The 11156-nt window shown below is 39.3% G+C and overlaps 1 protein-coding gene across 3 annotated transcripts; it reads left to right on the top strand.

The window, feature by feature from the left end:
- Nucleotides 1-279: 279 nt before the first annotated feature.
- On the top strand, nt 280-10838 carry usp5 (ubiquitin specific peptidase 5 (isopeptidase T)). 3 transcript variants are annotated; one of them, XM_058747784.1, is made up of 20 exons: nt 280-344; nt 1737-1865; nt 2840-2906; nt 3004-3131; nt 3276-3421; nt 3531-3715; nt 3840-3934; nt 4010-4203; nt 4827-4898; nt 6553-6643; nt 6801-6926; nt 7012-7165; nt 7249-7423; nt 7509-7597; nt 7729-7914; nt 8986-9129; nt 9221-9363; nt 9734-9884; nt 9983-10067; nt 10156-10838. In XM_058747784.1, exons 1-20 carry the CDS (start codon nt 342-344, stop codon nt 10247-10249), a joined length of 2457 nt encoding a protein of 818 aa, XP_058603767.1. In that variant the 5' UTR covers nt 280-341; the 3' UTR covers nt 10250-10838. The 3 variants fall into 3 exon arrangements, with proteins under 3 accessions (XP_058603767.1, XP_058603765.1, XP_058603766.1); XM_058747782.1 differs by lacking the exon at nt 280-344 and adding an exon at nt 937-1274; XM_058747783.1 differs by lacking the exon at nt 280-344 and adding an exon at nt 946-1274 and having other exon boundaries at nt 7729-7857.
- Nucleotides 10839-11156: the final 318 nt, after the last annotated feature.

The following is an 11156-nucleotide window of genomic DNA, read 5'->3' as shown; positions in this document are numbered from 1 at the left end:
TTAAAATCATTGGAAGCATTCATTTAAATAACCAGATTAAAAAATTGACCCTTGTGAACATTTACATTATTTTTATTAGTAAACTGCGCTTTTTATGTTTAACTTGAAATTATTTTAAATAAATAAACAATTTTATTTAAAATTTACACCAAGGACGACAACTATAACCAGTTTTAATAATCGTATGATATTGTTGGCTTTCAGAACGATTTGTTTCCAGCAGATAAACGATACAATCACTGACAGCCAATCAGAATCCGCCAGACTTTAAAGAGCTCGAGCATTTAAAGCGGCAGGCTTTTCATTCATAAACAAGATGTTCTTGGTGTGAACGGGTGAATATGGTTTGTATTAGCTTGTTGGTGTAATCATAATTAGTTTATAGAAAAACAAGATAATGTGATATCTCCTAATTTAGTTAGAAGTAACTTATGTGTTAACGTTATTTACTTTCATTGTTTTGTTTATATTGTAAGATATAGGCTAAATCTATTAGGATGAAATCCAAATAACAGTTACAGGATAACCAGTAATCGTCTACACTTAACCCAAAGCAACAATATCCATATATTTGATACATCACAATCACATACTTTTTTCTAGTTGAAAAAGTTCAAAACTTTTTGCGCGCACTTACACTCCCAGCCGCATGAGGCCAGTATTGTTATTTACACGAGGTAAAAATTTCCGCTTTCTCATTTTGACAACTGTCATGGCTTCCATTTTACCGTAATACATAAAAACCATGAGGATTCACAATAAAGGTTTATTTCTCTTATGTGGTGAACTGCTAAAGAAAGCAATTGTTATACCAATATTGTTATACTGCATTAAACGACCATTTAACTCTTGCATGGAAGACATTGCGCTAATGCTCATATTAGTATTTTATGTCAAAATTAAATGGGGATTGTAAAACTCGTATGCGCGCATTTTTGGCGCTTTACGGTCAAACACTTGCGGCTGTAATGCGTGCAGTGAGAGTGTGTACAGCGCCCCTGGCCTCGAATGAAACACACTTGATCAGCAGCAGCAGCTTTTCATTGAGGGTAAACTGAGAGAAAGAAGGGGGCTGTCAGAGACTTCCAGCAGACTGTATTTCAGGAGCGGGGGCCAAAAAAACCAGGCGGGCAAGCGTGTGAAGGCCAATCCTGTTTAGCCAGATAATGACGGAGGTTAGCGAGATATTGATGTCGGTTCTGTCTACGATTCGGGTTCCGAGGCCCGGAGATCGTGTTCACAAAGACGAGTGCGCCTTCTCATTCGCCAGCCCGGTGAGTTCAGCAGCAGCATGCGACTGCACAGTCATCGCGCACTTTCGGGATTTATTTTTATGTTTTTTATTTGCGTAAGGTTGCTGTTTTGCTTTCGCCTTGCCAGGAGTTGTGATGTTTGCTAACTAGCGCTCATTGAGTGCTCAAGTTTGCACTATTTTCCTTCATTATGTCAAGAGAGTCATCATCGTAATGTTGACTCTGCACTCTTTGGTCACATCTTGATTAAACCACTAATTTCCCTTGATTTAGCCTTAATTTATCAACTTTATATATACTGTTTTAGCTAGCTGTGAGCTAGTTATAACGCTAACATGAGCTAGTAGCTGCAGACATTCTTTCCTGGGTGAGTCCGTGTGATTCAGTAACTCTTATCATGCGCGTGAGACAGCCACAGCCTCACTGAACGCATGGTGCTGACCAACACTATTTCGTTGAAACAATTCTTTCCTTTTGTTTCAGGAGAGTGAGGGAGGCTTGTATGTCTGCATGAACAGCTTTCTCGGCTTTGGAAGTAAGTATGTAGAAAGACACCATGCCAAAACCGGTCAGAGAGCTTACTTCCACATCACCCGGACCCGGAAAACACAGGTAAGCACAGAAACACGTGACACATCATCCTGTGCATTTATACATAATAATCATGCATGGTTTAATTAAACATTCGTAAATATTTGTAGTCTCCAAACAGAAAAAATGATGGGCGTCAAACAGGTTTCCTGGACACTCCTTTGGTCTTTCATTGGCCAGACAAACTTATAATTCTGCCCCCAAACTCACGCCATTGGTTCAGCTTGTCTTGCTGTATCAGGTTGGGTGGGACAAACAGCAATATGTTGTTCTGAAAGTTAAAATCCTTTTTATTTTTTTCCATAGGGGAATTGGTTTTTAGCAATTTAGAAACCATTAAAGCCTGACCATCTGTGAGCAAAAAGGTTGTTAATCAATGATGCTTTTGTTGAAGCCATCAGCCCAGACTATTTCAACTTATATTTTGATTCAGGCAATTCCTGGTTAAAAACTTTATCCATGACTCTCCAAAGAAATCTCCACCAATTGGAAAATCACGACCAGTAAAACATGCCAAAAGAGTGCCACTTCCATAGCTTTCAAACACTGCAGAGAACCTAACTAACGTTAATTTTTTAAAATGTTTTATCCTCAATGTCCTCAAGAGACTTTTCTTTGGTGTCATATACAAGACTTTTTCAATCATTTAGTCTTGCAAGCTCACGTTCGTCTGTCTGTCTCTTTTGAGTGCCACGCCCACATATCAAAATCCAATAAGCAACTTATGGATAGAACCAAAGATTGCGAACTTTTGTCTTTTGTTCCAAACACTGGCACTCAATTGCATTTTTAGACTTTTTCTGGAAATCAGTGTATACATAGCTTATTTATGTCTTTGCAAACTAATATGATATAAAAGAAAATGCTTGAACCTGAGAAGAAATGTTACATATGGTATTAAAGAAAATATTTTAACACATACATCTTCATGTAATATCACTGCATTTAATATGCTGATTCATGGCAAATATAGACTAACCTTGTCTGTGTATCAGAAGGAGGATGAAAACAATTCTGGATCAGGTGACCCTCCGAAAAAGAAGCCCACAAGACTAGCCATCGGTAAACACCTGCACACATTTTAGTTTTCTCAGTTTTGTGTTGTAAGTTTCTTTTATAAAATGTAAAAGGCTGCAAAGTTTGCATGTGTTTCTTGCAGGGATTGAGGGAGGGTTTGATGTTGAGCAGGAGCAGTATGACGAAGAGGTCAAGGTGGTTCTCTTCCCAGACCGACAGGAAGTGACATCAGAGGATCTAGCCTCCATGCCAGATGTTGTTCGGGAACGGGTGCGTAATTTTTTTTTTTTTAATTGTATTTTTCTAAAAATTAGTTTCCACTATGTAATAACATAGTCATAATTAAATGAATGCTTGATATTTTATAACAGAGCAGACTTTGATTGGCTGTATTGGTTTCGTTCACGTTTGCAGGTGTCTCTGTCAATGGCGGGGCTGCAGGCAGCAGACTCAGTGTCGCACGCTTTGCAGGTGCAGCAGTGGGATGGAGAAGTGCGACAGGAGTCAAAATACGCAGCTGAACTTAAACAACTTGACAATGGGGTCAAAATCCCTCCGAGGTACATACATGTGTGAATGTTGTAGACAAGTTTGATATGTAGAGCTAAGCTCAGGAGAAAGTTAGAGTAAGTGATTCTTTACATTTACATACACCCATCTTTCTTTCAGTGGCTGGAAGTGTGAGGTCTGTAACCTACAGGAAAACCTGTGGGTGAATCTGACAGATGGGAAGGTTTTGTGTGGGAGGAGATATTTTGATGGCTCAGGGGGGAATAACCATGCCCTCCTGTACTACCAGCAGACTGGATACCCATTGGCTGTCAAACTCGGCACAATAACACCTGACGGAGCAGGTGAGATCATCGCACAATATCGAATTAAATCATGCTGGCGTTGAATATTTCAAGCCAGTAAAGTTTTGAATGCTTTACTGTTAACTAGGGCTATATTTATGATGACATGTATTTGTCTCTGTAGATGTCTATTCATATGACGAAGATGATATGGTATTAGACTCTAAGCTTCCAGAACACCTTTCTCACTTTGGCATCGATATGATGACTATGGAAAAGGTACGGTCATCTCAAAAATCTCTTCTTAAACTGCTTAAGAAGCTGTTTTTTAGTGTTTCCCTCTCTCTTTGTTAGACGGAAAGAACCATGACTGAGCTGGAGATCGCAGTGAACCAGCGTGTGGGAGAGTGGGAGGTGATTCAGGAGTCAGGTACCACTCTGAGGCCCCTGTGGGGCCCGGGGCTCACTGGTATGAAGAACCTGGGAAACAGCTGCTACCTCAACTCTGTCATGCAAGTGCTCTTCACCATCCCAGACTTCCAGACCAAGTAAGTGCCTCTCAGAATGTTTGTCAGCCTTTGTGTCGTCTAGAGTTTTTGTCATGATGATTCAGCAATATTTCAACCATGGATATAAAACACATCTATAATCACTACAATTTAAAGATTTGGGGTCAGTAGAAATTAGAGAAATTATTCAGCATTAAATTGGTCAAAAGAGACAATGTTACAGAAGACTTCTGCTTGAAATAAATGGTGTTTTTTTTTTTTTTACTTTATATTCATTGAAGGGAATGAGTAAAAAATAAATATTAAGCAGCACTACAGTTTGCAACACTGGTAATAAGAAATGTTTCTTGAGCACCAAATCAGCATATTAGAATGATTTCTGAACGATCATGTGACACTGACTTGAGTAATGGCTGCTGAACACTCAAAGTAAATTGAGTTGTAATATTTCATAATATTACTTTATTCAGATAAATGCAGCCTAAGTGAGCATAAGAGACTTCTTTCAATAACATTAAAAAATCGTACTGCCCCTGTACATTTGAATGGTGGTGTACGTGTGTATTACACATGGATATTTTGTGTATTTTTATGTTTATAAAGAACTATTGCTGCTGAAATAAATTCTCTAAATGCATCATTTCTCTCTCATTGATACTCAGATACGTTTCCAACATCGACAAGGTCTTTAATGAGGCGCCCAGTGACCCTACCCAGGATTTTAAGACTCAAGTGTGAGTAACTGTCCCATAAACTCTAGTAAACTTTAGTCTAAAAGAGATTGTTTACCCCCAAAATTTTGTTCTCTTTAGTAGCTTTCAAAGTGCACTTCCATGTATTTAAACTTGGCAAGCCATTTTGGGTAAACAATACAGGGGGCATTTCTAATCACTGGTGTCAAATACATCTTGATGCCCAATGTTTATATATACACACATTATGGTCTGTTTCTCACACAACCCTTGCATGACTTAAGAAAACCTGGAATATAGAGCAGTACAAGTTTTATGAACCACTTTTCAGTGTTCATGAACGGTGTCATGTTCCACAGCAGAGAGTGAGTCATACAGGTTTAAAGGGGTGGCTGACTGTTTTTTTTTTTTTTTTTTTCTAGGCTTGATTGTTTATGGGGTGCAGTCTAACATGTGTTGATGCTTCGGTTTGAAAAAAAAAAAACGCATTTATTTTTCACATAACTTACCTTTATTCCGCTCTGTCCCTTCTCTGATAAACGCGCTGATCATTTCCTGCTTTTATGAAGCCCCTCCCTCAGAAATACGTGATTGGTTAGGTGCCCCAGTGTGTTGTTATTGGCTAAACCGCCACTAGTATGCGAGTAAACATCCCGCCCCTCACCTTAGCGGCATGTGATCCGGTTGTATTGTAAACAATGGTGTCGTCTATATTTCTTATAAATCTGAGCCCGATTGAGACGCAGAGGATATTAGTGAAGAGGATCGCGCAGAACCTTTGCAAGCACGGCTCTTAATGGTATGTTTGTTGTTGTCTCAAACTTTTAGATACGCTGTTATTTGTAAGTGCTACTGCTTCTGTTAGCTTTTAATGTATGGTTTTATCATGATTAAAGCTTTAATACAGTACAGCAACCGCACGCGCATCTATGTATGAAGCTTCTCGTAGCTATGTGAAAATAATTGTATTCACTGAGCTGATGATCTGAACGAGAGTGAGAGAGATGTAGAGCTGGAGGACGCGAGGAACAGGATTGAGAACTGCTGCTTTAGAACATTGATTTTGAAAGTTGTGTCCATTAGAATCGTTAGAAGACAGAATCGCGATTCGTATATGAATAGATTTTTACGTGCACCCCTAGTTTTCTTCCTCTTCTCTAAGAAAGCAGCGCAGCATGGCCCCGCCCTCTTTGTTGCGTGTTCCCAGGGGCGGGGTTTATCTGGGTTCGTGACGTAACGGTCCCGGGAAGTAACTCGTTGTATTCCCTACGAGCCGTTTTTGAAGGCATTAAACTGCCAGAATTTTAAAAGACGATATCTGTGTTTGCATTGAACTTTCAGCACTGCAACATTGCAGATATTGTTTATGCTCAAACAGCAACATTACACACTAACTAATGTTAAAAAAGTGAAATCGCAATCAACCACCCCTTTAAAACAACATGAAAGTGATAAAATGAAGATAGAAATTTTCATGTCAGGCTGAACTCTTCAGTCCTGATATTACTGCAGGGGCTTCAGTAATATCATATCCAGCAGATGTCGCCATACATCAGTTCTCCCTATTGCCTGAAAGAAAGAGGGAAAAACATGATTAACTGCTTTGATTGTATCAAAGAGCTCAAACACTATAATGTTTTTATAAAGTAACCAAAATTTTTATCTTTCTTCCTTCATTTCCACTCTTTAAAATCAGAGCAAAGCTGGGTTATGGCATTCTTTCAGGAGAGTACTCTAAGCCGGCCCCTGACCCCGTAGACGACCCCAGTACCTCCACTGAACCCAGGGTATGTACACACATATTGAGTCTCATTCATGAAATTTGTGTTTAAATGATTCATTAATAGATTTTGTACGGAATTGTACCATTTTTGCAAGAAAATTCAGAAATGCATTCTGCTTGTTCAGGAAAAGCCATTTATAAATATGATTTTCTTTGTACAGGGTGACCAGGTTGGCATAGCGCCTCGCATGTTCAAAGCTCTGGTTGGACGAGGCCACCCTGAGTTCTCTACCAATCGGCAGCAGGATGCGCAGGAGTTTCTTCTTCACTTTATAAATATGGTGGAGGTAATGATGATTTTCTCTTGCGGTCTCTGTTTTACACCACTTACTTTTGCATTCACTCACTTTGCCTTTTATTTATGTTGGCCAGAGGAACTGTCGGTCTGGCATGAATCCCTCAGAAGCTTTCCGCTTCCTGGTGGAGGAAAAGATCGTATGCCAGCAGTCACAAAAGGCCAAATACACCCAACGAGTGGACTACATAGTCCAGCTGCCCGTTCCCATGGACCAGGCGACTAATATGGGTTAGACACTCATAGTATGCTTCTGTGTATCCAATACGTATTATCCTTCCTCTCATTTATCATCATCTCTTTCTGTTTATCAGAGGAGCTACAAGAAGCAGAGCGTCGCCGGGAGGAGGTGGAGTCATCTGGAGCCCCTCCCCCTGCCGCACCACGTGCTCAAATCCCATTTGCTGCCTGTTTGGCTGCTCTTAGCGAACCGGAAACACTCACGGACTTCTGGAGCTCTGCAGTACAAGCCAAAACCACTGCCACAAAGTAATAATAATATTAATTTAATTCTCAATTAGTCTTTGGTTTCCGTCTGTTTGTAATAGTGTCTTTATATCTCTTTGTCTCTTAGAACCACTCGCTTTGCTTCATTTCCTGACCATCTTGTCATCCAAATTAAGAAATTCACCTTTGGCCTGGATTGGGTTCCTAAAAAACTAGGTGAATTATATATTTTTTGTCTGTTTGTGAATGTAACGTGTTCATTTTGCACAGATAATTACATCATTTAAAACTGTTCTGTTGACAGCCCTAGTCTGAATATTAATATACTTTTGTTATCATTTTAATAGATGTGAGCATTGACGTTCCTGACACACTGGATCTGAGCGCGCTCCGTGCTATGGGACAGCAGCCGGGGGAGGAACTTCTGCCAGAGGTGGCTCCACCTCCTCTCATGACCCCTGATGTGGAGGTTAAAGGTATCCTGGGTTCCCACGGCAACGAGGAGGACGACTCTCTCTACTCCCCACTGCTGTGTCAGTCTGTCTTTTCTCCTCTTTCCGACTGCATCTGTCTGTCACTTAAGCCCGTCTCTCATTCTTTCTTTTTCCTTTGCTTTCTTCTTTGTTTACAGTGTCTATTTTAATTTTATTATATTCATTTAAGTTTAAAATCTTTATTTTCTCTATATATAATTGATATCTCATAGAGCCCTAATTAGTCTTAATATTAAGTTTTCAATTGAATGTAATTTATTTTGGATTTAAAGGAACAGTTCACCTAAAAATGATCCGATTAAGAAGGGTGAGTACATTTTCAGCAAATTTTCAGATTTGGAGAAATTCAGCATTGCAACACTTGCTCACCAGTGGACCCTCTGCAGTGAATGGGTGCCGTCAGAATGAGTGTTCAAACAGCTGATAAAAACATCACAATAATCCACAAGTAATCCACATGACTCCAGTCCATCTATTAACATCTTAAGAACTGAATAGCTGCATGTTTGTAAGAAACCAATCCTTCATTAAGGTATTAATTTAATTGTAAACCAAATAGCTGTCTATAATCCATAATAATGCTTCCTTCAGTGAAAAATTCCATCCCTTGTTGTCCTCTCACATTTACCAGCATAATTTGTTATAACTGTTTTGAACCGTTTTCACTTTTAAATGGTGCTTGTTTTGTGCATATTTCTCTCCTGCTTCAGATTAGATTACTTTTTTCTTACAAATGTGCAGCTTTTCACTTTTCAAGATGTTAATAGATGGACTGGAGTCATGTTGTGGATTATTGTGATGTTTTTACCAACTGTTTGAACTCATTCTGACGGCACTCATTTATTGCAGAGGATCCATTGGTGAGCAAGTTATGTAATGCTAAAATTCTCTAAATCAGTTCTGATGAAGAATTAAACTCATCTTCATCTTGGGTGATCTGAGGGTGAGAATTTTCAGCAAATTTTCATATTTTGGTGAACTATTCCTTTAAGCAGGGGTTTAATTTTTTATTAATAATTTTCATTAGCATTCAGTCAGTGTAATTATTCCTGGAAACATTGATATCAAGACATGTCTGTAGAGCACTATCTCTCTCTGTATGTCTCTCAGCTCCAGTGTTGGACGACTCCACAGTGTCTCAGCTGTGTGAGATGGGTTTTCCTCTGGAGGCCTGCCGGAAAGCCGTGTACTACACAGGCAACACTGGCATTGATGCTGCAATGAACTGGGTGATGGGACACATGGAAGACCCTGGTAAATACATTCATCAATGAGTGTTAGCTGTGAAGAGGAATTAAAGTAGTATGCAGATCTCCAGTAATATTCTCTATGTGAACTTCTTCAGATTTCTCAGCACCTTTAGTGTTGCCTGGATCTAGTTCTGCTCCTGGCACCACACCCACAGAGAGTCTACCTGAGGAACATCTAGCAACTATCGTTTCTATGGGTTTCAGTCGAGACCAGGCCACTCGTGCTCTCAGAGCTACGGTGAGACACGTCAGCTGCCTCTCTTAACCCGAGGGATACAAAAAGTTTTATTGATTCATAGACCTGATACTAAAAGTGTATTGTCCCTCATTTTGCATGCAACCCAACTGTTAGATTGCATACATTTTACCTCAGTATAAAAAATTTAACATTTCATTTGAAATTGTGACACCCAAGTGGCATCACTGAGACTCTCTGGTTAAAGCATTAAAGTCTCACAAATCATGGTCCTAAATTTTGGTGACGGGTAGAATGAAACCTGTTAAGGTTGACGATCAGTATGTTACAAGTGCTTTGTGCTTCCTTTCACAGGCCATTTTGTTAATTGAAGATTGATTCAAATCCTATCTGTCAATTTCTGTATTTGTAGAATAATGTTCTCGAGCGAGCCGTGGACTGGATCTTCTCTCATCTGGATGATCTGGAGTCTATGGACGTGTCTGAAGGTGGACGCTCAGAGGGAGGAAGTGAAGCCAGTCGGGAACCTCCTCCAGGACCGCGTGTCCGTGATGGACCAGGAAGTATGTGTTTCTGTGGTATTTATTAAATGGTGATTTTTGTAAATGGGATCATAAATATTTTGCTCTCTTCTAATCTTTCCCATTCTTTTGTCCTGAAGAGTACGAGCTTTTTGCGTTCATCAGTCACATGGGAACGAGCACAATGTGTGGTCATTACGTCTGCCACATCAAGAAGGACCAACAGTGAGTGAAGTTCTTTCTCCACCTCTCTCTATCAATATCACTTTTTCTCAGTATTATTGTTTTCACTGTTACTCTTTGCTTCTTTCAGGTGGGTAATCTTTAATGATCAGAAAGTTTGTGCCTCTGAGAAACCACCGAAGGACCTGGGCTACCTGTACTTTTACCGAAGAGTGGTGGAATAGAGTAAACTAGAATAGCATTTTCCTCACACACACACACACACACACACACTCTTCTGTATGTGATCTACTGGAAGGCCCAGACTCCTGCTTCTGAACTGATGCACCATTTAATAAGTCAAAGCACTTCTCCATCAAATATATTCACTACCGAGAGAACCCAGATGTAATAATGACAGAAGGAAATAAAATAAGATGTAGGATGTGCGAATTAGAGTGTTCTTACTCGAAACGCCCATGTTGTACAACGCCTTACCACACGCACACACATACATACGTACACACACACTAGTCTCCTTCGTGCCTCCCCCTGATTGGATAGTGGCTATTGTGACATCATCGCTTTTAGAGCTAAGCTCCACCTTCCTTCCCTTTATGTGTTCCGGAATGTTTCTGCAAATGTTTAATGGCAAGTAAATGTCACTAAATCACAAAAACAGCTAAATATTATATATTGGAATTTGAAATTTAAAAAATGAATGCAAAAGGTATTGTGCAGTTTCACATTTTTCCTTATGTTTTGTCTCCATTTTGGGGGGAGGAAAGAATTCCTTTTGTTCTTTTTGCTTTAAAATAAAAAAGTGTCTCTTTGCTTTTGACTCTGTGTATTGCTTATGGGTGTGTATAAAGGAACTTTCAGTCTAATGCAGTGTTGGCATTAATAAACATTTTGTTTATTACAGAAAGAAACATGCAAATGCATTGGCAATACTGAAAGTGGAAAGAGTATTGATAAATATAAAAGCATGAAACTTATAAGTGTATAAAGAACACGAATGTCATTTGATCATTTATTTATCTGTTTAACAGTGTAAAGTTAAAGCGTCATGATGTTTCACTGCTGATAAGTAAATTAGTCCTGTGGGTTTTATAACCGTTTACTGTACTGAGAAGCCAACATTTTTATTAA

This window comes from Onychostoma macrolepis, chromosome 16 (assembly GCF_012432095.1).
Source record: "Onychostoma macrolepis isolate SWU-2019 chromosome 16, ASM1243209v1, whole genome shotgun sequence".
Classification (NCBI taxonomy): Eukaryota; Metazoa; Chordata; class Actinopteri; order Cypriniformes; family Cyprinidae; genus Onychostoma; species Onychostoma macrolepis.
This window is presented reverse-complemented; position numbering and strand designations above follow the sequence as displayed.

Bases quoted from the DNA above. Each gene is read 5' to 3' on its own strand.
- usp5 (XM_058747782.1), top strand. From the start codon at position 1,167: ATGACGGAGGTTAGCGAGATATTGATGTCGGTTCTGTCTACGATTCGG. The intron at 3,132-3,275 runs GTGCGTAATTTT...TCACGTTTGCAG, and splicing joins CAGATGTTGTTCGGGAACGG to GTGTCTCTGTCAATGGCGGG. The intron at 6,927-7,011 runs GTAATGATGATT...TATGTTGGCCAG, and splicing joins ACTTTATAAATATGGTGGAG to AGGAACTGTCGGTCTGGCAT.